Here is a 14,615-nt window from a genome sequence, read left to right as displayed (position 1 = left end):
AAAATCCTCCAGCTTTTAATCCATAGACTCAAAAATAGTAAAATGGCTGTTTAACATATACAGTGAACAAAATGCCATTATTAATAATAACTTTTAAAAGAGCAGTTTGATGCAGTAAGGACTCCCTCCTAACAACAACAACACGATGGGGCAAGTAAGATGGGTGCCATCATTCCCACTAAACGTGGGCTAGAGTTGTTTCTCTAACACACACTTGGCTCCTAGCCAGGCATGGACACAAGCCAGAATCCTCAATATCAAAAGGAAATGAACCAATATCAATTTAATAGATCTGCTAACAATGTAAAATTCCATAAGTGCCCTATTAACCAAAAGTAGCCTGACATGCTTACTCTAAGTACAGATACCAAGATACACTCACCCAGTATTGTTCCTCCAAAGGAAGTCTTATCTGGGGATTTAGTTGAAGCCCTGTGAGTAACATTCTGAATCACTGTGGAAATACAAAAGGTAACAGTATGATGAAAAAAAAAAAAAATAGGAAGCAGTAAATAGCTGTAATGTGAACACATCTGCACTGGGAAGCCCTAATATAACTTTTTATTTAATATAAATTAACTCTTTGGACTGCTACACAGTCAATGAAAGGACTGGACGCCACATCTCACCTCACACCTATGACTTCAAGTAATGAAAGGTTATTATTCTAGCATAAAGTGCTCCGTTTAAATGAGATGAATATTTCCTTCCTCATCTCCATTCTCTGATGCCTTCCCAAGTTAAAGAAATAGCACAAAATGAGGCAATTCATATAGTAAATCTTAAAAAGTAAAAATGTATATTATCAAAGCAAGGAATCTCAATTAGTCCATTACTGACACTGCTTTGAGAATACACTTGAGACTATGTTTTCTTAAAATGTGTAATTACTTTAAGTGTCCAATTTCTTCTACCAAGGAACTTTCTGGAAATAATAGAGTCATTTTAATAATTTAAAAAACCGAAAGTCAAAACAAAAACAACTGGATAGCGAAATAAAATGGACATAATTCTTGAAAACTGTAGGTCTTTACTCTTCCCAAAAGGAGCACTAAATTATAATTTTTATTTCACTAATTCAAATATCCTGTTAATGATTTTCTTCACGTATGCCAACTTAACCCTGAACAAAGCCACACATTTTCAGATGGATTTTAAAATTTAATACTTATTGTGATTGCTTTGTACCAAAATTTTACTTTGGTAAAACACAACCAATGTGACTTGCCAAGACTTGGCCTATTGGTACAAGAGCCAAAATTATCTACTAACTTCTAATTTGCTAGAAGATACTTACTTCTTCACACTTTTGCTTTAAAATGATTGAAGAAATTGAGGGGGAAAAGTGCTATATTTAATTATCTCAGTGAAAAAGTGTATGAAAAATAGTTCTAAACTGTTAACTGTATTAGAATTGAAACAAACAAACAAAAAAGTAGGTCAAAACATGCATCCAGAAGAGACTCATACAAATTACCTTGTTTGATGACTGTTATTGGAATTAGCTTCCTTGGGACATATGCTGGCTGAAGAGAGAAGACAGTGAACTTTTTAGTTAGTGTTAACTTAAAAAAAAAAAAAAAGATACAAGAACTGGAAATAGCCCTGTGTTATCTACAGTTGCTGAAAAGATCTTTAATGCATATATCTACCTGTATTCTATTGGACTCATTTGGTATTCCCTACAGATGTCCAAAGGCTTGAAAGAAGTGGTCTCGGCAGAACTCCCATTATTTTAGTTGACCTGGAAACTGCAGTGGAAGGAGCTAAGCCTTGCAAATAGACTACCAGGTGATTTCTCACTTCATTTGAGATGTGACTCAAATTATCTTTACATTTCTTCTCAAAAAGATGCCAAGCTACAGATTATCTTTTAAAACTGATTCATGTCTATGATGTGAGTATGCTCAGCCACGGCTGCTGTTGCTACAGATGACCCGACTTCCATGAACTCCTGAGACCAAGGATCACCTTGCCCTAGAAGGCAGAGCTGGGACTCAGATCCAGACATTTCTACCCCCAAATCCCATACTCTAAACCATTCTGCACATATTTATGCACAAAGGACCTCAACCTAGAAAGGCATCCCAGGACGCTGTGCCTGCTCTCCTCTCCCAAACTGCCTCAGACATCCCACAGGAAGTTTTGATGTCGTGGAGTGGATTGAACTAGGGACAGGTTTAGCGTTAACTTGAAAGCAGAGGCATCACTGGACAGAACTGTGAGCCAAGGACAAGACAGCTAAGGGAAAGACATGGGAACAAAATAAGGGAAGCAAATATATAAGGAAGAATTAGATGGAGTTAAAGAGGGGAGCATGACATTGATTTGTTGATGCTTGAATTAACCTGTATATATGATAAAGAGACTTCATGTACCAGACCTGTTAATAATCCAGGACATGCTGGGTGAGATACTTAACCACATAGGTGTTCAGAGTCGTGAGCAAGAGACTTAACATGCTCCCATTTTAGTGAATAATGTGCCTGTAATAAGGGCCACAATACCAAGCTTACTGTGAGATATTTTTCTTCTTGTATTAAGGTCCTTATGGTTAAAACCCACAAAAAATAGAAGTTTACTATTATCAGATTTTTCAAACTATTTATAGCTCTTTAGACTCAGTGCCATAGACTGAATGCTTATATCCCCTCCACCCCAAATTTATATGTTAAAACTTAACTCCCAACTGTGATAGTATTTATGAGTAGGGCTTTTGAGGAAATGATTAAGTCCTGATGGGTCCACCCTCTGAATGAGATCAGTGCTCTTATAAAAGAAGCCCCAGAGAAGTCCCTCTACCTTTCTACCCCGTGAGGTCACAGCGAGAAGATGGCTGTCTGTGAACCAGGAAGCAAGCTCTCACCAGATACCAAATCTGCCAGCGCCTTAATCCTGAACTCCCCAGGCTCCATAACTGTGACAAATAAATGTCTGTTGTTTAAGCCACCCAGTTTATAGTATTTTGTTATAGCGGCCTTAATGGACTAACACACCAGTATTTTCCTCTATAACAATCTAGCCCAATCTAATCTGATCCTAAACTAAGAAAATAATAAAAGATAAACACCCTTACATATAAATTATCACCACTGTGCAAAACAACTACATCATCCAAAAGCAGGGCTTTTATTAAATAAACCATGTTTCAAATTTTACATCTATTTACCAAAGTGAAAAATGTGCATAATATAAATAAATACAAAGATTATAATTATATCCACATCATAACCTGATTTTATAATAAGTATGTATACACAAATTATCAGAAAGAGATAGATCATAGGGTTTTTCTGGCAGTGGTTATTTTTTATAAACAGATTAATTTTATATACTTTCCTGTATTTCCTGATTCTTTATAAGCATGAATTACATTTTGATTAAGAAAAGATATTTTGGTCAACAGTATACAGTTACTACACATGCTTGTATACTGCATAGCTTATGTGCTATTGGTAAATAGGAGGATACATAGTATAATTTATACACAATTCTTCCTAGGCAAAGGAGAAGGGAATAGCAGAAGTAGTAGAACCTTCAATGGAAGAGGAAAAACATTCTTAGCTTGGATGTCACCCTGGCTGCAGGATCTCTTGTAGCTCTATCATAAGAAAGTTAAACAGGAGCCCCTGTACACAGGATCTTTTCCCAGAGGGGCTCTGCCTCACCTTGCTTTCACCTGTCCTGCTCTAGAGAGAAAGGGTTGCCAGCATGTGGCCTTTGAGAATCATTTAAGGATTTCATTTTATTTATTTTTTTATTTATATATTTTTTAAGATTTTATTTATTTATTTGAGAGAGAGAGAGAGAAAGAGAGAGAGCACAAACAGAGGGAGGGTCAGAGGGAGAAGCACGCTTCTTGCCAAGCAGGGAGCCCAAAGCTGAACCAAATTCTGGGACTCCAGGATCATGACCTGAGCCCAAAGCAGTCACTTAACAAACTGAGCCACCCAACAACCCTCATTTGAGAATTGATAAATGCCAGCTGTGCCAACCTCCAGCCACATGGGAGCTGCTTACAGGAGGAACCACATTGCCTTTCCAGGTACTAAGAACCATTTTTGTTAGAGCTGTTGCTACAGTTCCAAAGATTTTTGAATGGCTTGTTCTCCATCCTTATGAGTCCTGCTATTTAGTGCACATTTTACAGAATGGTAAGTTTTTCAGACACATCTCTTTAGCAGAAACACCTACAAGTTGCTGTGTTGATTGCTTTGGAATTTCATTATTTCAATTTTTAGTTCCTTTGCTGTGATGATTTGTTTTTAAACAATTTTTGACAAAGACAAATGGAAAATAGCCCATTCTTCACATGAACAGCATGAAGTTTCTCTTTGAACTCTAACTTGAGGATCTACCAATGTTCTATTAAGATGATGACAAGACTATATGTACAGTATGTGCTGCCAAAAAACGAGGAAATAATTTAGCTGCAGGGTCCAATTCTTCTTAGACCTATAATTATGCTCTTGCATAATCTGCAATCCAAAAATGCATCAGGACTGGACTCTTGAGCAAGTAGCTGCCTCTCTGTAAGTAGGGTTTTTAGGAGCATCAGGAAAATACTCCTGCCTAAAATGTCTATGCTGAAGGCTCTAAATTGCCAATGAGAAGTTGGCACTATGCATCCTTTCCCTATGTCTTCTTATAAAAGTGTAAGGGAACATGTGCTACTGGGATCCACTGAGAAAGGAAATACTGTGATAATTTCCAAGTTAACAGCGTTTAGCCAACTGCAACACAATTTTAATCAAACTATTTCATGTACAGTGTTCAAAACGGTGCAGTAACCCTTCCTCACCATCCTAGTTTTGCTCTTATGCCTTGTCCCTGCCGGCTCTCTTTTCTGTGCAGATTTTGCTGACTCCCATTCCTGTTGCAAGCCTTCACCACCATTTCCTTCCACAGCCCTCGTCCTCCCTTCACGGAGTCACTATTTTCTGTGTGTTTACTGTATGCCAGGAAGTAAGCATTATTTACCTCCTGCCTTAGAAGAAATGTGGCATTTTATTTTCCTGACTTTTAAGATAGCCTGTCCCTGAAGAACAGGTTGCACTATATCCTGAGCTGGGGAACTAGTTAAGGGAATTCACTTCTACCACGGACAATGTGGCTGAGTAGCCAATGGGGAAATTCTACGGGGAGAGGATGCTTTTATGGTAAACAGCAATGAACTGAAGACCGAGTCAGCTGAGTTTAGTCCTTTAGGGAAAGCCTGTGCTTACCTAGAAATAACCAGAACGGTAGTAACCATACGGGATGGGGGACTTCCTATTCACTCTGCATTATACTAACTTTCTTCTCATATTATCTTGAAAATTAGCTTTAATATGTGTAGTGTTAACACTATTCATGTAGGCTCTTCTTCACAGTCTTGTCTATTTGACATTTTTGTGGTGTCAGAATATTCACTACAGATTTATTTTCAGGTCCTAAGATAAAAATGCTGGGGCCATTTGGGGCATGGCAAGGGTTGCTCAAAATCAGACTTCAATGGTTTAATAGCCAAACCACATGAGAAGAACTTGGGCCTGTTACACTGTGGTTTTAATTCATTTTTAGGATGTTCTAATGAAAATTATGAAACATATTGATTTAATCTAATGTCCTACTTGCAAAAGTCTTCATATTTCTGGTCATTTAGGGAAGAGTCAGAATACACCTTTGATAATATTACTGGCCTAGATATAAAATTTTCAAGTTTCTGCTTAAGACAACAATTGCTAAGAACAGAAGGACACCAGATATATTAATTGTACACATTAAGGTATGGGTGGGGACCACATGGCATTGCTCCCTATTTACCCCACTCATCTGGTAACTGTTACACTTCAAAAATTGACACCACTTCTCTTTTTGCCAATAATAGGCATGCCTTTAAAAAGGTGGGTGGATCTCTGATGGAAAAAAATGGAAGGGTGAAAACAGATGTCTATATTATGGGAACACTTTTTCTAAGGAGACTGGAATTAAATAATTAAACTTTTATTTTAAAATTTCTGTTAAATGCTAAGTACTTCAAAAACAGATTGTTTAGGGGTACCTGGGTGGTTCAGTTGGTTGAACACCCGCCTTCAGCTCAGGTCATGATCCCAGGGTCCTGGGATTGAGCCCCACATTGGGCTCCCTGCTTAGTGGGGAGACTGTTTCTCCCTCTTCCTCTGCTGCTCCCTCTTGCTCATGCTCTCTTACTCTTTCTCAAATAAATAAATAAATAAAATCTTTTAAAAAATGATTGTTTAGCTAGTGAACTGATAAGATAAATACGTTTTTTAAAAATATAGGCATAATGTATTAAAATTAGGTCCTTTCAGCCATTGTTCTAGATTGAATCATTTTATATATATATGATATTACATTATGTACTGATTATATAAATATAAAATAAAACCTAATAGTAAACATTAGGTTTCACCTCCATAAAGAGTGTTCTAGAGTCTCATGAGTGAAACAGCAAAATTACGATAAATGTGTTTTTTCTTTCACAAGATCACGGATCTCAAGTAATACAATTTATATAGAAAGAATCACTGTTTTGTTTATGCACCTTGTCCCTATTTTTCTGAGGTATAGGTAGGTAGGGATGATACTTAAAGTGCTCGACATGTGGTAGAACAAAGGCACCAACCAATCAGAAGAGACCTCTGCTACACTTCCCAGCACAAGCGCACCGCCGCTTGCCACTAGAACACATGGTTAGATACAAGAATTACTTATTTAATGTGACCAGATGCTTAAGATCAGACTTCTTTAACATCTGCATTTTTAACATAATTAGCTATCATCTAAAAATAGATAGCCTAAAGTTCAAATAGTTTATACCTTTTCAAATATCTCTGTTTAGAAGATGCTAAGGTGTTTTTTTTTTAAAGATTTTATTTATTTATTTGACAGAGATCACAAGTAAGCAGAGAGGCAGGCGGGTGGGGGGGGGGGTGGAGAGGCAGGCTCCCTGCTGAACAGAGAGCCAATGCAGGGCTCAATCCCACAACCCAGGGATCATGACCTGAGTGGAAGACAGAGGCTTTAACCCACTGAGCCACCCAGGTGCCCCAGAAGATGCTAAGTTTTTGTTGCATAGAAATTTTAGGTGTAAGCATGTACAGGTGAATGAAAACATTTCTCAATGTATCTTTTGCTTAAAACTTTAAAAGTAACTTTATTTCATAGCTCTTAAAATATTGCTTTTAAAAGCAATCTCAGAGATGTCTGTCTGAATATTTGGATTGATACTGACTTTATTTGGATTAAAATATACCTCTAAAATATCAAACCTGTTTTCAGAATCAATTCTAAGTGGCCATGTAAGATGCTCAAGGCTATCTCAACTGGTTCCTTTCCAACTTCCTGTGTTCCAGAGCTACCCAAGAGCACAGATGGCTTTTCAGAAGGTGACAATGAAGAAAGTCTCACAGAGAAGACTTAAAATAGCTTTTCAATGAATTTGGGCTTTCCTCTGGAAATAGCTAAGAGTTGCAAACCACAGCTTGTCACAGCTGGCTGGAGTTGGGGAGTACTCTGCCTCACAGCTTGAAGGGATAAAATATCTGGCTTTGGGTCATAGATGCAGAAAGTTTCCTCCTGGACCTTCTAATCATGGCTATTTGTGATATGAAAAAGAAATTAAGTTCCTTGGGAGTAAACATCAAGCATCTTTCCCAATTTTGCTGAGTAACTCTCACTAGATGAAATATTCTGCCACAAGATGTTATTGGAATATGATTGCTGATAAAAAGGAATGAAAGAAATGACATCATTGAGTCACATGTAAGACAAAGCAGGCCAGCCAAGAGGGTGGGAGATAAGATATGTCTCCTAGGTAACCGTTTACAACACGACTGAGGATTGTTCTAGAAGAGAAAAAAAAGCAAATCTATTCCCTGTGATTGGATTTAAGACAGACAAAGCCAAAGTGACCTTAATAAGGAATGACACAAGTCAATACTTAATACTGGCCAAATGATTGTTCACAAAAAAAAAATTTCGGAGCTTAACCAATCTATAGCCTTACTAACTGCAAGACAGCAAAATAAAACTCATATAGAGTTTAATTATCATAAAATCAAACCACTTATAAAACTAAAATCAAAATAAGAAAATATTTGTCTGCTCTCTGGATAGGCAAGAGCTTTCCAAAATATAATGCAATTGAAAATATGACAATGGAAAAGACAAATAATTTGATTAAACAAATTATAAGACTTGCCTTTTTCAAAAATTCCCATAAACAAAATTGGTAACAAATGTGAGAATAATGTTCCTAGTTGATATCACAGAGTTGATGTTCTTTAATTGATAGTCTTTAAACTATACAATAAAACATTTGAGACTCCTAATAAAGAAATTTTAGAACTAAACTATTCAATAAAACCCATAAGACTCCCAAAAGGTCATTAAATGGAAAATACAAATGGCTAATAAGCAAGTGAAGAAAGTAGTGCTATTTTAGAAATCTGAGAAATAGACATTTTAAAAACCATTTTACTATTACATTCGCTGAAAATTTAGTGATGGAAATATAGAACATTGATAATCAGGGCACTATAGCAAGATAACTCTAATACATTGGTAGCAAGATTGTGAAGTGGCACAACCTTTCCAGAAAGAAATTTGATCATATATAATAGGAAGTTTTCAAAATGTTAATGCCTCCTCTACCTGCTCAGGACATAATGGCCTTCCCATTATAATTCGGCGTGTGACTTAAAATGCAAACATCTCTGTGAGGGTTGTAACAATGGTTTACATTTATAACAGGTAGTACATACCTGGTGTGGTGCTTCCCGAGAAGAGATTTGGACAAGTGGGGGAAAAGAGGGAACAAGGGACTGAGTTTCTGTAGTGAGGGGAGGGGGCTCTAGACCGAGGGGATTGTCAAGCACATAAGATGTGCAGGTATTTACTGAACTCAAGAGAGGCTAGGCACAGTAAAAATAACTTAAGCCAGTTGCTTCACTGTTTTGGAAAGATTGGCTTTTTTAAGTAGGAAGTGAGAGAATAGAGGGAAGAGGACCTAGGCCAGAAATGAACAATACCGAGGTAAACAGAGCATGTCCACGTTCCCTCTGGCAACGTGTTATTCTAAAAAACAGTCCACTGCCCAGAGGATAATGAGTATAACCTCAAAACACCTGGGCTATGGAAATACCTGGGTAACTACATCTACATTGAATACCAGTATTTTAGACCTTTAAACATATTAGATTATCTGGTCTCCTACTTCCACCTCCGTTTTCTGAAAAAGAAGCAAATGCTGAAAGCATTACAGACTTTACAGGAAGCCCCCGAGCCCTTCAGTTAATCCCGTTTCAGCACTTCCTAACAGACCCACTGATTTCCTGATAAAAACAAAATAAAACAACAACAATAAAAGGAGAGGGGGTTTGGGAGAAGGGGGGTGGGGTTATGGACATTGGGGAGGGTATGTGCTTTGGTGAGCGCTGTGAAGTGTGTAAACCTGGCGATTCACAGACCTGTACCCCTGGGGATAAAAATATATGTTTATAAAAAATAAAAAATTAAAAAAATAATAAAATAAAATTAGCCAAGGAAAAATAAATAAATAAATAAATATGCTTGAAATAAATAAATAGATAGATGAATAAATAAAAAGTTTCTCTTGAAAAAAAACCAAAAAACCAACCAAACAAACAAAAAAACCATTTCTGAGAATAATCTGGTACCTACCACTGTGTGGACTTGGTCATAGGTGCTTTGGATCTTCCCATTTACTTTTTTACCTGACAAAAAACAAGGGGAAAATAACATTATTTTCATTCTTTGTGCTCCTAAATTAATTCCTCCTATTCACTATGAAGAACTGGAACTCCTCTTCTAAGTCCAGCAAGTTCATCGTATTTTTTGTTTGCTCTCATTTCAAACACTGAGTCCAAAGCAGTTTGAATGAAGGGATCACAGGAAGAGAGCCAATGTACCCCGAAGTCTTTTTATGTTCACTTCTATTGGCCCTGCTTTCAATTCTGAACACCTGCACACATTACTGCTGTTTTCACTCAGTTGGTGCTCATAGATCTGAGACTGAATTAAAATACTACAATGGCCAAAGAACTGTTATCAATGGAAGCATCAAACATCAGCTTATCTTTGATTATTTGTTTAAAAAAATTCATTAACATAAAAGATTCTGAAATACCAATACTCAAATTCTGTTCACTTTTGTATTTTTTTAAGTACTAGAGGATGGCAACTAACTCATCTCATACTTAAGAATAAAATAATTAAAAATTCAGTACTTAGGAAAAAAAAAGGGGGGGGGTAAAAATGACAGCTCACTGAAGCAGTTCCAGGTACTTACTGCCAACAACAGTCTTGTGATTGAAAATCTTACTCCAAATTCCACCTTCTCCATTGTCTTTCACTCCGAATTCATAAACTGTGTTGGGTTTTAGATTTTCCACGATTGTTTCGGTGGCGGGACAGAGTTGGAAAACCCATTTTTTTTCCTTATCTTTTTCTCTATAGCGAATTGTATAGTATCTGTTGAATAACCAAAATACGACACTTGAAATTCACAGGGATGCTATTTCAACTTTCTTTTTCTTTTTCTTTTTTTTTTTTAGAGAGATTTTATTTATTTATTAGAGAGAGAGATCACAAGTAGGTGGAGAGGCAGGAAGAGAGAGGAGGGGAGGCAGGCTCCCTGCTGAGCAGAGAGCCTGATGCAGGGCTCAATCCCAGGACCCTGAGATCATGATCTGAGCTGAAGGCAGAGGCTTAACCCACTGAGCTACCCAGGCACCCCGCTCTTTCAAGTTTCTTAATACATCACAGACTCCCATCTATTTCAAGGACTGTGTTTAATACTGACTTCTGTTTTTATTTTTTATTTTTTAGAAATTACAGAGAACATGAAAAAAATTGCTCAGTGTGTACTTGTTTTTAATTTCTAATTCCAAGTTGGAGAGCATGCAGCAGTGTACTTACAGATAGAATTCAGAACTGTCAGTTGTTATTTACTACTTTGCAAAAGGAAAGTTGGAAAATGCTGGATGTTCATTTTTTTTCCAATTATGCATTATGTATAGACATAATTTTCCAAGTGTGTCATACTGTATTCTTTCAGCTATATGAGGTTAAGCCTAGAACTGTATGGGTTTATGCCACAGAATGTCCATCAAAGTAGTATCATTCAATTTTGTGAAAGGGGAACCTAAAACTCTAAGATGCATCGAGGATGGCCCTTTAAGGGTAAAATTTTCTTATCATCATAAAAATAGAATCAGGAACAAAGCCAAGCTAAGGGTACAATGAAAAAAAAATGCAAATTTAAGATCATGGTCACGTATATGCTTAGGGCTTCAAAATATTCAGTCATACCTATGGTAAAGTAATGAAAATCCTCACCACTTTTTTTGCACTTTTATCACACATGAGGTTTTATATATAGTATCTCATTTAAATGTCCTAAAGTCATCTTAAGTGGTAGAAGTTATTAATCCCATCTTACAAATGTGAAAATAGAGATTCAGAAAGATCACTTAATTTGCCCATAGTTACCCACCTAGTGACTTTAACCAGTGGCAGAACCAGAATACAAACACTCCTGGACTCTGCTCTAAACAGCCTCACAAAGAGGGCAGCAGATCAAGACAGGAGATTTTCTGCACACGGTAACAAGAATGAATGAGCTAGAGCTATGTGTATCAATATCAACAGATTTTACAAATAAAATAATGAATGAAAATAGCAAATTACAAGATGATACATATAGTCTCATATGACTGACACAAATACTGAAACGCTCACAAAAAAAAAACCAAACCCAAACAAACAAACAAAAACTATGCTACCATGTATGATTCCTGGCAGTGTAAAAGGACAACAAATATTGCAAGGATCCAACATTTGTATTAGAGCTTTAGTTCCCAGTGAGATAAGTGAGATTAGAAGTGGAGCCAACAGGTAGATTTCATCTGCTTCTTACTTGTAAATAAACGTTTTCAGTACATAAAATTATACCTGTAGAGTATGATGTGGAAACATAGGTGTTTGATGTACTATTTTAGGTTCTTCTATTTTAAATTCTCTCTCAAAAATTTAGTACCTCTCCCCCACTCCCCACTGTAGCATAAGTTAATGGGCAAAGGTTCAGGCTAGTTGCTTTTATTTAAAGCCTTAAGAAGTCACTCATACACTGGTGCTAAAAAACATTTACTGTGCTGACTCTTAATTGTCGATGTTACACAAACACAATTGCCCAGAATCTCTGAAAACAAAGGCCAGGACAGGCTACATAATTTATGAGGCTCACTCCAAAATGAAAACATGGGACCCCTTGTTCAAAAATGATTAAGGATTTCAAGACAAAGACAGTAGAGCATTAAACCAAGCATGTGCCCTTTTAAGTAGGGGACCCTGTGCAAATGCACACATTGAACGTCTGTGAAGTCAGGAGCGGCCATATTGTTTAACAAATACAGCGAAGGGGTCATTTTCTATGTTTCTATACATTTGTACCTTGAACGTATTTGTATATTCAGCCTATTTTCCTACTCGTTACAACCTACTGAAATGCTTAGAGTTGTTCATTATCTTCCTTCTAGTAAAACTACTGTCAGGGCTCCAGTCCCTGATTTCAAAGGAGCAAAAGCCAGAATGAGTGAAGGAGACTGTTCAGCCAAAATATAAACTGCTACTGGGAACAAACAGTATAGAATAGTAATCCCCTGTGGCCTGTGAGTTGAAACATCAACACAGAAGTATGAAACATTTATTGACAAGTATACTGCTTGGAATTTTTTACTGTTTTTTTTCTTGCCTTGGATATTACATGATGTTAGAGAAGTGCAGAGAAGCTGCAATCAGACCAGATGGGCTACAGCAATTATGCAATTCTACTTTGGATAATTGTCTCAACAGATTTTACAAATAAAATAATGAATGAAAATTTCTCATGTAATGGGGGAGGCATAGCTAACATAATGACCAAAGGCCAGATTCCAGGGTTACCTATAGCCTGATTTTACATCAGCTTTCTAGGAATGAAATGGTATAAAAAAGCTTTACAAACTTAACCACATGTTAAAAAAAAAATCCATCCTGCAAATTTTTTTACCTGGCTCACAAAGCATTTGAAATACCCTCTCTGATACCAAGTTTGTCAGGCAAAATAAACATACAGACAGCTAACCTTTCTCTTCTGCTTCAGAGAGGTTATCTTTGTTAACAGCGATTTAATTGATAACTGTATAATACAGGCAAGTTCTAAGTGTTAAAAGAGTCAGTAAGACTATTTGGTGTAAAGTAATGAGTTACATTTCCTTGATTTTAAAGCTAGATTTAGGCCTTATGATAATAAACAAAGCTGAAACCTAGTATACAGAAGGTACTCCATAAATATTTGTGGAATGAATAGAACAGACACTTAGGTGCTCATGGGGTCATTCTAAAATTAGAATATAATTACTCTAAATGGCCAATAACTCCATCACCAAAAAACACTGATCTAAGCAACCAAGTTTACAGTGATCTTTTTCAATGTGTCATTGTGTAAGATTTCACTTACCAAATTCAACATTCCTCGACAATCAGAGCAACCTGAAGGAAAGTACAATAAATGTCTACACTGAACATTTGCAGAGGGCTTAAGATTTTAAAATGTGTTTCAGTTTATTCATACAATAAACTCTGAAGGGAGAATAAGAATTATTATAGGAGAAAAAGAGAGATGATAAGTGTCTAAGTTCTGGTAATCAATGACAGTGCCAGGCAAATGGCTGTTTTCTGACTCCTAAGCTAATACCTTTACTATCGCACTGTCTATCTTTCTAGTATGGTGCTTGGCAAAAGGAGATGGAAAAAAAGATAGGTAAAATGACCCGGAAAAGAAAAGGACAATCCTAATTCCTTTTAACATTATGTAAGTTTTATTATTTCATTGTGTATTTACCGTAACATAGAGTCACAGACTTCCCATTATTGTCTAAAGACACTGAAGATTAAACGCTGATCCTGCCCTTTTCTGTTGATGATTAAATTTGGACACAAGTGCAACAATCTAGTAAAGATACAGGTAGCAGTCAGTGAAGGTTATCAGATCAGACCTCTGGAAAGCCTGCCTCTAGCAACTTGGACTTTAAGAACAAAAACATCTCACGTCCTAAGTGGTAAGGAACTGTTGGAGGTAGTGTTCTGTTCAAGTACCATTATCTCTGCTTATGTCCCTGATAGTATGAATATTGACAATAATGGTTATTGTAGCTAAATAAAATCCATAGCCCCTCGACATGTGGGGAAGGCAAGTAGTGGCTTGGTTTGGACATTTATCAGCTGCAAACCAGTAGCCTGCTCTCATGGGAGTCTTTGCCCACTTATTCATCACTTTTCTCCCTCAAAAGGAGATTAGACAATCTTTGAGGTCCTTTCTGTTCCTAAAAGATGTCTTTAGCTGCATATTAGGCATCTTATTCCAATAAAACACAGAGACAGAACACAGGATAGAAACCCCATAAACAAAATTTATGAAATAACTGGGAGTGACTTACCAAGAGCAAAAATTGAGTAATGTGAAGATAATTTTAGTCCTTTCACAAACTAGCCTGGCTTGATACACGTGCTTGGCTATCATTTGCGCTTTCTATGCTTTTTTTCAGCAA

At 36.7% G+C, this 14,615-nt stretch overlaps 1 protein-coding gene across 38 annotated transcripts in view; it reads right to left on the bottom strand.

The window, feature by feature from the left end:
• The window catches only part of ABI3BP (ABI family member 3 binding protein), a 253,905-nt gene that overhangs the window by 140,375 nt on the left and 98,915 nt on the right, over positions 1-14,615 (bottom strand). For all 38 annotated transcript variants that reach the window (XM_059164296.1, XM_059164302.1, XM_059164308.1 and 35 more), the window contains exons 5-8: positions 10,316-10,497; positions 9,688-9,740; positions 1,478-1,526; positions 383-454 (exon numbers count right to left, since the gene is read on the bottom strand). In XM_059164296.1, the coding sequence (XP_059020279.1) occupies positions 383-454; positions 1,478-1,526; positions 9,688-9,740; positions 10,316-10,497 (356 nt within the window). The remainder of the gene's footprint in view (positions 1-382; positions 455-1,477; positions 1,527-9,687; positions 9,741-10,315; positions 10,498-14,615) is intronic.

This window comes from Mustela lutreola, chromosome 2, assembly GCF_030435805.1.
Source record: "Mustela lutreola isolate mMusLut2 chromosome 2, mMusLut2.pri, whole genome shotgun sequence".
NCBI classification, from domain to species: domain Eukaryota; kingdom Metazoa; phylum Chordata; class Mammalia; order Carnivora; family Mustelidae; genus Mustela; species Mustela lutreola.
Note: the sequence above shows the minus strand (reverse complement) of the source record. Positions and strands in the feature narration are given on the sequence as shown.